General features: G+C 67.1%; 2 protein-coding genes across 2 annotated transcripts; one reads left to right on the top strand and one right to left on the bottom strand.

Annotated features, from left to right (window-relative positions):
* Positions 1 to 2,150: 2,150 nt before the first annotated feature.
* PFL1_06175 (uncharacterized protein) lies at positions 2,151 to 11,809 on the top strand (the record flags this gene model as incomplete). The annotated part of the gene is made up of 3 exons (XM_007883714.1): positions 2,151 to 2,996; positions 3,125 to 10,775; positions 10,899 to 11,809. 3 exons carry the CDS (start codon positions 2,151 to 2,153, stop codon positions 11,807 to 11,809), a joined length of 9,408 nt encoding a protein of 3,135 aa, XP_007881905.1.
* A 276-nt stretch (positions 11,810 to 12,085) lies between these two features.
* On the bottom strand, positions 12,086 to 12,854 carry PFL1_06176 (uncharacterized protein; the record flags this gene model as incomplete). Its single annotated transcript, XM_007883715.1, has 3 exons — positions 12,086 to 12,194; positions 12,320 to 12,436; positions 12,553 to 12,854. The coding sequence occupies 3 exons, from the start codon at positions 12,852 to 12,854 to the stop codon at positions 12,086 to 12,088; spliced, it is 528 nt and encodes a 175-aa protein (XP_007881906.1).
* Positions 12,855 to 13,065: the final 211 nt, after the last annotated feature.

Raw genomic sequence — 13,065 nt, forward strand, 5'->3', positions numbered from 1 at the left:
TTAGCAGGACGGCGGGGCGGTCTTTAGAACCCCAGCTCTAGCCAATGGCGGGCGAGACCATCGTGCAAGGCACAGCGGTGGATCGAACCCGTGAGGCGGCCAATCGACGTCTAGACCGTATACGGTGCCAGCGAGCGTCGGGTCGGTATCAAAGCATACACGATCAGATCGTGGTCGAGATCATGACTCTCTGTGAACGACCTCGACTGCCTGTCCTCTCGCCACGCATTGGCTCCCTTCGTCGGTGCAGCAACTCGTGCCTTTACAGCTAGGCCTGGCACTGAGACTTACATTGCCTGCCTCGTCACCATCCTCTGAAGGCGTCTGGCTGGACCGGCGGCTGGGCGGGCAAAGCCGGCCTGGAGGTGCTCATAACCAAGGGATCCGGCTGCCGCCACGTGATGGGCGCCGCTCGCGCGTCGTCCGCCGGCTGCGTTGTTCGGTGGGTGGGCCGGGAAATGCAGGCAGGTCGGTAGGCAAGCAAGGGTAGGCCAGGCCAGGGTGCGGGCAAACAAGACAGGGTCCAAAAGGGCCTACTCTTAACCCCATCGCCTAGCCAGCTCGTCCGGGCCCCGGCTTTGCCTAGCATCTCTGCCATGTATGTACATGGTCGTGCATAGTCTACTTGGCCCCGCAATGGATCCATCGAGACATCGCCGGGTCGTCGAGGTGCAGATCAGAGGGCAGCTTGCTCGCGAGCACGCCGGGTCGGGACGGTGGAGCTGGGCTCGAGGCCGGGTGGCGGCTGCGCAGCGAGATCCGAGACAAACAACGGCCCGCCAGACTGTCGGCGCGATGATGACGACGGCGGTCGCTCGTCTCGCCACTGCGCTCAAACTATCCTCGAGGTTTGGGGAACCTCCTCCTCCTCCTTTTCGTCGTCACCCTTGGACGGTGTGGCGGCGTGCAGAGATTCACTTGCGTGGACGGGGGCGAGCGACGGCATCGGTCGAGAATGCGAGGCACAGCGGCCGGACGAATCGACATTCTTGATTGTTGCGACTGGCCGACGAGCCATGGGCGATCTGGTGGTGTCGAGCAGCTTGGCTGGCCAAAGCTGGCTCGCAGCGCTGTTTGTTGTTTTTTCGAGGCTTTTTTGGGACGATATCGCCCGCTGCCCGTCTGCTTAGCTTGCTTGCTGGCCTGTCTGCGCTGGGCAACCAGGCGGCAGGCTGCTGCGCGGGTCGCTGGAGAGGCGCGTGCAGCACGCCTACCTTCTGGCCTGTGGAACCTCCACTGCAGGGTGGGCGGATGGGGCCACGCAGGCGGCGGCGGCGGCAACCCGCACCTGGCGGTTTGCGGTCGGTATGCTCACTGCTTGCAGCGGCCGGCCTGGTGCTGGCCAACACCATCCTCGCCTCCTCCTCCTTGGGCCCTTCGTCGCGACCTCAACCCACACACCCGCCCATCCGACCGACTCAACCCTGCCCGCCATCACGATACCCACCACTCACCCTTCTCGGCCCCGGCGCACTCATCCTCGTCTCCTCTGCACTCCATTGCACTCCTCTCGTCCCCTCTCGTCTCTCCTCTGTGCTCCTCCTCGCCTCGCCCCCAGATACCCTCGTCAAGGATCAGGGCCACCATCCTGCGCCTCTTCCATCTTTCTTCGCCCTCCCCTCTCGTCCCCCTCCGATCGATACCTGCTGCATCGCCCGACCCGGCTAGATACCTGTGCTGCGCCCTCAGCTGCTCTCTCCTAAACGCCTGGCTCATTCTCTGTCCCCGCCACTCCACCAGCCGACGTGACGCCTCGCTCGGCAGCTCCTTGAGCACCCCTTACGGCCATATTCCAGCGTCGGCCGCTTCCGAACTCACCTCCGCTACCTTCACACCACCCCGCTGTTCTCCGCCACGACAGAGGTCCGGATCATCCTGACTGCGGTTCTTGCGCGACACTCGTCCGAAGGACACTACCTCCCTCCATCATCCAGCGGGCCCACCGACTGCGTCATCCACGACCGACTGGGCTTGCTGCTCTGCTCGCCGCGCTGCGCCGCACAGCTAGCCGTCCCGACACGGCGTCCATCGGACGTCTCCGACACTTGTTAGTCCCTCGGTCCAATTGTCAGCCAAGGTTGATCCGGACGGCTTCGCCACGCCTGTGTCCGAGTCCACGTCTGCGCGGAGGGTGAGCCGCGACAACAGGCATGAAGCTCTGGCGCCAGCGGCAAGAGGCCAAGGGCAAAGGCAAGGGCAAGGCCATCAGCACGGGCATCGGTTCTGCCTCTCTCGGCGACCTCACCCTGCGGGATGCTTCCGACCCCACTGAGCGCCCTGGGCGGCCCTCGACCGACAGCGTCCGACCAGGGCTACCCACCTCGAGCAGCTCCAGGGTCGGCTTCCCCAGCCTCGGCAGCGACCGCACCCTGGCACCGCCAATAGCCACCCGGACGCGCGCCATCAGCGCCCCAAAGCTGAGGCCCAAGACGTGGGTCAGCCAGCTGATTGCAGCCGCCAACACCGCCGGCGAAGGTTCCGCTTCGGGCCTCGAGACGACCTCCCAGGCAGCCGAACGCGCCCGAGCGCAGTCCAGTCCGCGGCCCGTCCCCGTCAGCACCCTCGTCCTCTGCCGCGACAACGACGACAGCGACCGCGCCCAGGCCGAAGAGGCGCTCCGCTGGGTCGAGGCCGAGGCCGCATCCGACGCCGCACTGGCCCGTAGAGGCTCGGCCTCGGGCGGATCCGCGCTGAGCAGCGTGGCGCACAGCCAGTTTTCCAAGTCGGCGCCCTCGCTGCCGTTGACAGAGACCATCACCCGGTACCAGGACAACGGGGCGCTCGATCTGCTGCCGCCCTTGACGCCGGTCGCCGAGCCTTTCCCTGTGCAAAGGGAGCCCGAGTCCCCGCTCGTGATCCGCAACCTCGACGAGGCGCCGCGCGGTGCCTGGACGCCGGCCATCGACCCGCCTGCCTCGACAAACCTGCCCGGCCCGTCGCGCCTTCGCAACCCGTGGGAGGCGCGCAGCGAGGAGGATGACTTGGTCGAAGAAGCGGTGAGTGGTCCCGGGACACCGACTCCGGCCGCGCGCGCCGGCACACCACAGCCACACGCGCCACGACACAGCTTACTGATCTCCCCCGCGCTACCCGATGGGCACGTGTGCATCTCACCCGATGGCAGGTGGCAAGCAGCCGCTCGACGCACAAGCTCGCCGTGGAGGAAGAGGCGGTCCTGAGCATGCTCGACGCGATGGGCCGCCAAGCCGCCTCGGGCCACGCGACAAGCAGCCGACCACCACCTTCCCCCACCTCCGCCTCGAGCAGGGCGCCGACTAGCCCGGCCTCGCAGTACAGCACCGCCTTCAAGTCGCCTGCGCCGTCGGAAGCTTCCCAATTCTCGCAGGCTTCGGGCGAAAGTGAAATCGCTGCGGCACCGGCAACCAAGCTCGGCGCCGTCAAGGATGCTGTCAGAGAGCGAGAGGAGCTCGATCGAGCCGCCAGCGCCTCCAGTGGCGCAAACGATGCTCCAAACTCAGCCTCGACCGGCTGGCTGGCCCGCGGTTCCGCCCTCCGCAAAAAGGCGAGCTCGTACTTTTCGGCAATCGGCTTCGACGTCGCCGACGAGAACGAGGCTGGCGGCGAGGCCGTCGATGCGGCGGTCGCCGGCAAGGCGATAGGCACGGACGTGGCAACTGCGGCCCCGCAGCAGCTGAGGCCACCGATGCTGAGCCGCCAGACGACATCAGCCGCCCACTATGACCGCGGTGGGCCTCGGAGCGGGGACAGCGGCGCGGCGACCCCTGCCTCTCGCCATGGCGTCTTTGCCAGGATGCAGCAGGAGGAACAAGAGTCGGCGCAGCGCCCGCAGTGGGATGTCAAACGGCCGGAACTGCCGCACCGCGGCTCAAAGTTCTCCACCTCGAGCAGCATCGGCGGCGGCCTCTACGGCCGGCCTGCCGTTTCGCCGGGCGGGCTGCTGTCGCCCACGTCGCCCATGGATGGCAGCTTGATCTCGTCTCAGGACAATGCCACCAGCCTCTGGAGCCGGCCGGCGCACGCGCCCGACACGCCCAACACATCGCACGACCCACGATCGCCGAACCATGCCTCGGTGCTGAGTCGCTGGAACAGCAGCAAGTTTGGCGCTGCTGCGGCGTCTACAGCGCGTCCGGGCTACTCGCTCGATCCGGACAATGCAGCCGGCCCTGTCGGCAGCAGCAGCAGCATTCTCTTTCCGCCCAAATTCCGACGCCAGACGACCAACTGGACGGATGCCACCAGCGTCGCCTCGCATGATGCCGACGGTGACTTTCTCGACAAGGGCCGGCCGACGGTGACGGTGACGGTGACCGCTGCCACTTCGGCGAGTGGGTCATCGGTCGCATCGAACCAGGACTCGCAAGCACGGCACGAAGCCGTATCTACGAGCGACGCCGCATCGCGCTCTTCGCGCCGCGCCGCAAGCCAGAGCGATTCGAGCGCCGTCGGCAGCGCCGTCGCGTGCAAAAGCGTGCGCAGCGGGTCGGCCACGATACCGCCATCGAGCGCTGACGGTGACGTCGCCGAACCCTCGGTCTTCTCATCGCGACTGTCCCGGCAGGCGGATAGCGTTGGCCTGCATTCGGTAGCAGCCCCGGCAGCTCCGCTCAGCCCGATGCCTTCTTCTCCGACCAAGGCCAAGGACCTCATCCGCTTCTTCGAGACCGCCGGCAGCGCGACGCCGACTGGCTCGCCAAAGCCCGCCTCAAACCCGCCGTCGCCCACCAAAGTGAGCCTTCGCACCGCCAAAAAGATCCTTGCCGAGCCCGACGGCGACGCAGCTGCCGGCGACGCGCTTCAAGTCACGCCAAAGCGCCTGGTATTCCCACTCGGAGCGTCCAATAGCAACCCCAGCAGTGCCACTGCACACGATTCGCCACTCACCCTATCGTCAGTCTCGCCACTCGCCGCCAAGCTGCGTGCTGGAGGGGTCGCAGGCCGAACGAGGCTGCGCTCCAGGATGGTCGCTGCCGGCGGCGCGGGGCTGGACGGCGGCTTGGACGATGCGGACTTTTCGGACGAGGAGAACATGGCTCCATCGTCGGAGGCGACACCGGTCAGGGTCGGTGCGGCCGCGCGCAGGCGGCTCAGCGGCTCCTCGACGTCGACGATGACGCGGGCCACCGGGGTCCTCCGACCTCCCCTTGCAAGTGCATTCGCGCTTCCGAACGAGGGCCACGCGATTGGACATGTCCGGAGCGGGTCCAGCCCGGCGCCGCTGTCCTCGTCGCTAGCGGTCGGCACCGCCGCTCAACGCGGCCTCGCCGGTCCCTCGTACCGTCAGAGTGGAGGCGCTACATCGGATGGCATGGCCGCCACGACGGCCGCGGGCGGTAGCGTCGGCAAGAGAAGCGGAGGCGGCGGTAGCAACGGTGGGAGCGGCTTTCCCTTCCGCAGCAGCGTTCGCAGCATCGTCAACGCCATCGCCGGGCGCAACGTCGCCGAAGGTCCGAGCCCCAGCCGCAGCGCCGTCGACAAGCCAAAGAAGCTCAAGAAGGCGGTCAGCACTGGATGGGACTACACAAAGGAGCCCTGGGAAGCGCAGCAGGCAGACGCAGAGGCGGCCAGGAAGAAGGAGCAGGAGGACGAGGCCGAGGAAAAGGACGATTCGCTCAGCGTCGCCAGCAGGATGACTCTGGGCACCATCGCCTCGTTCAGGCATACGGTCGAGCGAGGCCAGCTGCCCGAGAGCGCAGCGTCGGCCATCGAGCTCTCGGGCGAGCCCAGCTCGACTCCGCCCGTCCGCTCCGGCGTGCTCTTCTACTTCAACGTCCACCATCGCGATCCGCACTGGCAGCGCGTCCAGGTGGTGCTGCTGCCTTCGGCGGTCGCCATGAGCTGGATCCCCGCTGGCGGAGGCAGGGAGAACGTGGTGCTCGACCTCCGAGCGTGCCGCGAGGTGCACTCGGTGCCCGGTCCCGAGCACCCCAGCAGCACGTCCGACATCGGAGCGACGTGCGCCAGAAAGCAGGGGCTAGGCAGGCTGAGCCCATTCCAGCTCATCTTTGACGACGGAGTCGAGCGCCTCGCCGCCGAGAGCGCCATGGAACGCGTCAAGTGGGTCAACTCGATCTGGGACGTTACCGGCGTCTCACCGAGGGACCGGCCCGACCTGTCCGAGGCGGGGATGCGCCCGGCCGCTGTCGATCTGAACGAGCTTCGATGGCCGGATCCGGCCGCGCCTTCATCCCGGCGGGAACCGCTGTCATCGATGCCGAGGGAAGCGACACACACGCGCTCGCGGACGGAATCTGCGATACCCGCGGCAAACTTGGGCCCCGGACGCTCCGAGTCCACCGCATCGCCGCGCAGGACGTTGCCGGCCAGCCGGTCGACCAACACGATGGAGGCCATCGACCGCATCGGCTCAATCTGGAAGAGCGAGCTTTCGTCCGAAGCCGATCCGCGCGAATGCCAGCCCTCGATTGCCGAAGCTCTGGCAACCGGGCCTCCGGTGCCTCCCAAGGACCCCGAAGGCGTGGCCGGTCCGGCTCGCCTAGCCCCGGCGATATCGTCGTCGGCGCTGGGTCGCCGGCAAAAGGTGCGCAGCTGGCGGAAGATGGTGCCGGATGAGGAAGGAGCTGCAGACGAGGGCTTCGTCCACGACTCGGCGGCCAAGATGCCGACAATGGTCCAATCGCCACAGCAAAAGGTCAAGTCGCAGCCCGCCTCGTTTGCAGACGACTTCAGCAGCGACAAGCCGACACTTGCAGGGACGGAGGAGATCCCACCTCGACAGCAAGACGGCGGCAGTGCGGGTCGCGAGCCGGGCAACATGCCGGATACAGCCGCCCCGACCGAGCTGCCAGAGGCGCAAGATGCGACGGGACCGACTCGCGCCGAGGACGTTGCCTCGCTCCGCGTAGCTGAGCTTGACGCGCCACCAGATGACGACCAGGGTGGAGCGGAAGCGGGAGCAGCAACGGACCGGGCCCGAGGCAGCGATGTTGCTTCTCTCGCCGAGGTCTCGCCGGATCTCGACGGGTACGAGTCGGCGCACTCGCACCCGAGCCAAGTCGACGAGTTCGGACCGCGGACACCGGTCAGCGAGGCCGTCTTCAACTGGTCTCGGCCCAAGCAGGACGGCGAGATCCGACCGAGCGACTCGGCCAGCCAGCGCCCGGCAAGGAGCGAGTTTGGCACCATCACCAGCCGGGTATCTATGGAAAATCGGCAGGCTAAGGCGGCGTCGGCGACGGCGCCGACTGCCACGGTCGATGACGCGGCACCTAAACTGACAGAAGCCAGCCTGACTGCGGTCGCGGAAGCCGATGATCGGACGCCTGCACAGAGGATCCGCGACAAGGTCCTCGGCAGCGTGCAGGAGCCCGCCGCACGCGAAGCGCTCGCTGTCGAGCTGGACGCCGTGGCTGCGGGTGCGAGGCCCGAAATGCAGCCAGCCCTCGCGCAAACGCTGGGCACGGTCATCGAGGAGACTCAATCGCAAGCCCAGAGCACCCGCGCCTCACGCCAGCAGGGCCACACGCCCATCCTGACCCAGCTACGCGACGGCTCCGAGGTCGACGAGGTCATCGCATCGTCCGATGTCATCCGGCAGAGCCTCAAGTCGCCTTCGGCAGAGTCTCGGCTGTCCAAGCGCACCGCCAGCACCTCGTACTCGCAGGACGTCCACCGGCTCCTCGAGCATCTCGAAGAGCAGCAACGCGCCCACATGGAACGGGAGAAGCTCATGGAGGACCAGATCCGAGGCTTTCAGGACGTCATCGCAGGCCTTCAGACCAAGAGCGCCAACGGGAGCATCCGATCGGGCCGCAGCCATCGGCGCAGCTCGGCATCCACGGCGGGCGAGAGTCGATCGACGAGCAAGACCGACCGCGACTCGGAGCTGGCCGCGATGCAGGAGAAGCTCGACAGCCTGCACAACCTCGTGGCCAACATGGTGACCAGCCAGTCGCAGCGCAACCTGGACGCCGGCGCGAGCGGCGATGCTCCGCCGCTTTCGCCTGGTCAGAGTCGGAGCGAGCTCGCGCGCATCGAGAGCATGCTAGAGAAGCTGATGCGCCACCACGCCTCGGCGTCCGGCGACGCGGCCACGATGCCCAGCGTGGAGCGCTCGCGTTCGATCGTGCGCGATGCCGTCCTCGCGCGGGAGCCGAGCCTGGTGCACGAGTGGGACCAGCTGCCGCCCGAGCTGAGGGGAGCCGAGCTGATGCGGAGCATGGAAGAGCGTGCCCGATTCGGCCGCGACGGACGCCACGAAGCCATTGCCCAGGACCTACTGAGTGTGCCGCCTCGACGGGGAAGCGCGCCTCCGATGGCCGAGGACTGCGGCAGCCAGGCGACGCCACGAGCCAACCTCGAGACTCCCCGGCCCGACGGCCTGCGACCGCCCTCGCGCGCCAGCATGGCAGCATCCGTGTCGATGACCGATCTCGACTCGGTGGCGGGCCGTGTGCCGGCTCGGAGCTGGATCTCGGCCGACGGCATCCCTTCTCCACCCCCCAACTCTGAATGGGACGCCGTCTCCATCCGCAGTCGGAGGATATTTACGCCGCCGACGGCAGGGATCTCCACACCTGCTCAGAACCTCCGCATACACGGCGATCCAAACATGGGCGCGACGATGCCGACGCCTCGGCCGGCCCTTGGGCCCGCACAGCCAAGCGTTGGCTCGGTCGACATGGAGGCCGAGATCCGCAAACGCCGAGCGCGCCAGCAAGCTGCCAACGGCACCGGGTCAGCCCAGCCGGGCGGCTGGTACACGCCGAAGGTTCCATTGGCTTCGGCTGAAACCGGAGCCGACATGGTGATGGGCAATGTCAGCTCAGACCCGCAGCGAGCGAGCGTCTCAGCCGCCGCTGCCGACACGCCGCGAGCGACGGACCAGCGCGGCGGTGTCGGAATCGGGACACCCGCTGTGCCGTGGGCGCCCGGCGGACCAGCGCGCGACCCGGGGAGGCCCAAAGCTCCTGGCGAGGACACGCCTAGCGGCCTCGGATTGTCTCTGGCGCGCAACGCCAACTCCGGATCCTTCGAAGGACAGCGTTCTCAGGCCGCTGCTGCCGACCGACCGCGTGGACCGCAGCAGCCAGAGGCTTTCGACGTGCGCAAGCTCAACGTCTCAAGCAAGAACCCGGAGCTGGCCACCATCCTCGAGGCGCTCAAGCAGAGCGAGGCGGCTCGGGAGCTGCAGGTCCGACAGCAGGGCGAGCTTGCCCGCTACGTCAACGAGCTGCACAGCTGGCTGGAGAAGGACGTCGCCGAGCGGTCCAAGGAGTTCAGGATCCTGGCTACAGGCGTGACGCAGCTACACGACGAGCTCCTCGCCACCAAGCGGGCGAGACCGCTGCCGCCAACTCATGGGCTGCCGCCGGCGGGGCTGTCGCCCACCAATGTGCCGCCAGCAGCGATGGCCGCTGCGGCAATGGGCAAGACGGGCTCCGCCTCGTCCTTCGGCCCTCGCGCAATGTCGCGCGAGTCGTCCGGCCAAACGGCGACGGCGACGGGCATCGAGGGCCTGCCGCCAAGCTCGGGAATGCCCATTCCAATTGTGACTCTGGGTGATGCGTCGATCCCGATCACCGGACCTCCAGTCGGCCCGAATCCGCACGACTCGGCCCTCACTGGCGCCGCACCAGCCGCAGCGTCAGCGCCGCCAACGATGTTGCGGCCCGGAGGCAGCGCCTTGACGAGCGCAGCGCCGCCGGGCGTGGCTCCCCACATTACCTTCGGCAACGGCGGCAAGTGGACCAACCTGCAGACTCCCAACCTCGACAATGGCTTCACGACGCCCGTGCGCACCAAGCGACAACAGAAGCGGACTTGGCACGCCAATACCCCGGCGGGGCCGCGCAAGCCCGAGGAGGCCTGGTACAAGCCCGACGACGCCGCAACCGGCGATGGCAGCAAGCCGGCCCAGGCCAAGGACAAGGCCAAGGACAAGGACAAAGCCAAGGCGAAGCGGCCTACGCCGCTCAAGAGCAGCAGCTACATCAGTACCGCGAGCGCCAGTAGCGACAGGTCGGCCAAGAAGTTTGTCGCGGCAGCCGGCGGTGCGCTTCTGGTGCGTGCCGCGCTGACAGAGTGGGAGGCGTTCAAGATGCAGCAGCGTGCCGAGGGCAAGCCGGAGGATCCGATCCCTGCGGGCGCCTCCGGCGATCCGGAGCTGGACCAGCGACTGCCGCTGCCTGAACCGATCGCCTCCAAGTTGCGCGATGCGGCCGAAGCGTGTGATCAGGAGGGCGTCACCAGCGCCGTCCGGGATGCTGCCCAGGTCGGTCTGGGCACGCAGGCCATTATCAAGCTGAGCGAGCATGTCGAGAGGCTCGAGGGCAACGAGCGCGCTGCCGCTGCGGCGGATGCCGAGGCCAACGATGGGCCGCTTGACGGCGACACGCTTGCGCCCTCGGAGGTGGCCGATCGCAGCGTGGGGATGCCGACCCCGTCGCCGCACAAGACGCGGTTCGCCGATGTGCCCGAGGAGATCGGCAGCGTCAAGACTACGTCGAGCAGCCTGTCGACGGACATGCGCGCCGTGTCCAATGGCGGGCCGAGCACGGGCGCGCTGGCCCTGGCGGTCGAGGAGATCCTCAAGCACCTGCTGGAGCGCAAGGAAGAGGAAAAGAAGCGCGCGGCGCAGGTGGAAGCCGCCAAGGCCAAGAAGGAGGCCGAGAAGCGGAAGCGAGAGCAGACGCAGCAAATGACGGCGGCGCAGCAGAAGGAGGCGGAAAAGGCCGAGCTGGTCGACATGATCCTCAGCCGCCTCGGGCAGGAAAAGTCGAGGCAGGAGGCCGAACTCGTGAGGCAGCAGCGCGAGCTCGATCCAAAGTCGGGTGAGTGCAGGCGTGGCGTGGCCGCACGACGATGGTAGATGGCAAGCCGGCCGTCTTGGCGGAGCCCTCAGACGCTGACCACCCCCTACCACCTCCCCCTCCCCGTTTTCGACCGCCCTGCAGCCATTGAGTCGCTGGTGACGATGCTCAACTCGCAGCGCGAAAACGACCGGGCGAGCCAGGCGTCGGCGGACCGTGCGATCAAGGAGATGGCGTCGTCGCTGCTGCGCACGACGACCGAGCAGAACGGCAAGCTGGTCGAGGCGGTCAACTCTGCCGCGCGCGAGATGCTCAAGCACAACATCAACGCGCACGCCGACGAGCTCAAGCGGCAGCTGTCCAAGGAGGTGGCCGTCATGTTTGAGGACGTTGGCAAGATCCGGGAGGCCAAGCGCGCGCTCGAGCACGAGATCGCCGACCTGTTTGCCATCAAGAGCCGCCACCTCACCTTTGACGCCCACGGTGGTGGCGGCGGCATGAACCTGGGCATGCCGATGCCGATGCCCGTCAACCACGCCCCGGCCCAGATTGCACCCTACTACCCGCCCGGCCCCGGCCCGGCTCCCGCTCCCGCTCCCGTCGCGCCGCCACAGCAGCCCCAGGCGCAACCCTGGCTGCCTCCTCACGCCTACGCCCTCGGCGGTCCGCCGTACTACCACTCGATGCCGCCGCCCGGTCAAGACGCCGCCCCAACGAAAACGCGAAGCGCACCAAAGAGCGGCGGTTCCAAGGCCGTCATCGAGGACAAGTCGCTGAGAAAGGCAGCCAAACAGGCGGCCAAGGCGGCGCTGGCTGCCAAGGTGGCGGAAATGGCCGGCACGGCTGCCGCTCCGGCCGCGGCCAAAGCTTCCAAGGCTTCCAAAGCAGCCAAGGCTGCGCCGCCCGCCGCTGCAGTGGCACCAGCTGCGGCGGCGGCACCGGCAGCGACACCGGCGGCGGCAGTGAAGGGTAGCCTGGTGCCTGCCCTCCTCGGTGGCGGCAAGGACATCCTGAACCCGTTTAGTATCAATTTCGGTCCGCGCGCGCCGAGGTGAGCCGGAGCGGCGGCCCAACCTCGGGTTGCTCTTTGCCAAGACCGACCGTCGTCGCCGTATTCCAGCAGAAGACTAGGGGCTCTCTGCCTGTCTGCCCGCATGCTTGCTAGACATGCTCGAAACACTGCTCCTTTCATACCCACGACCTCCGTTTGATCGTATTGTCGTCGTCGCTGCTAGACGGCGGGGCGGGAAACCGATGATTGTCTCTTCCAGCTACGTATCGAGCCTTTGCAAGATGGACAGGGTCGAGGCGGAAAGGAAGCCTTTGCTGTTCTATTCTTTCTGGAAGAGGATCGAGAGGCCCATGCCGCCGAGGAGGAGGTACTTGAGCTTGGGGTAGTCGTTGAGGGCGATGGTGACGTAGCCGACGTAGGGCATGTACCTGGCGAGCACGCAGAGGAGCGAGGAGGGCAAAGGTGTCAGATGGGCTGGGCGCGCGCGCGGGGAGAGAGACAGAGAGGGAGAGGGAGAGAGAAGGGGAGTGGGGAGTGGGGCTGAGCTGCTCACCCCTTGACCCTTCCGACGACGTTTTTTCTCTTCATCCACCGTGCGCCGTTGTAGAGGGCAATATCGTCTGCGTCGTTGTTGTCGCCCTTTGTGAGGAGGAGCTGGTCGCCGTCGGGGCTGTTTTTGGGGGGCGGGCGGAGGGGTGGAAAGCGAGAGCGCGATGTCGGCCCGATGTCAGCAAGGCGGGGCACGGTCTGGCTGCGCTGCGCAGAGAGGGGTGAGGCGCGACTCACGTATCATGGGTCTCGAGGACGCGGTGGACAATGGGGATGTCGGCGCCAGGCACCTTGAAGACGGGGATGTCGCCGACCTGGAGTTTGCCATCTGGCATGGACAGGAAGAGAAGGTCGCCGCGGTAGAATGCCGGTTCCATGGAGCCCGAGAGGACGACGACGACGGGCGACTCGGTGTTTGTGATGACCGAGAGGCCCTTCCACATTGCGAGGGCCGTCGAGATGACGGTGAGGAAGTTGAGGGCCTGCCATAGCGTGGCGCGGACCGAGAGGGTGCGGAAGGTTTGGGATAGATCGAACATGGTCAAGAGGTGCGGAGGGGTTGGTTGGTGTTGGTGAACGGGGAGATGAGGCCGGAGGGAGACGAGAAGGGGTGTGGGTGGGGGGGAGGGAGGTCTCTGGCAAGAGTTCTGGGACCAGAGGCCAAGCCAGCACGGCGTGCCATGATGCTTCTCGCTGGCAGGCTCAATCCACCCCCACCACCCGGAAGGCGGAACACAGAGCCGCACTGAC

Source organism: Pseudozyma flocculosa, assembly GCF_000417875.1.
Source record: "Pseudozyma flocculosa PF-1 unplaced genomic scaffold scaffold00024, whole genome shotgun sequence".
Lineage (NCBI taxonomy): Eukaryota > Fungi > Basidiomycota > Ustilaginomycetes > Ustilaginales > Ustilaginaceae > Pseudozyma > Pseudozyma flocculosa.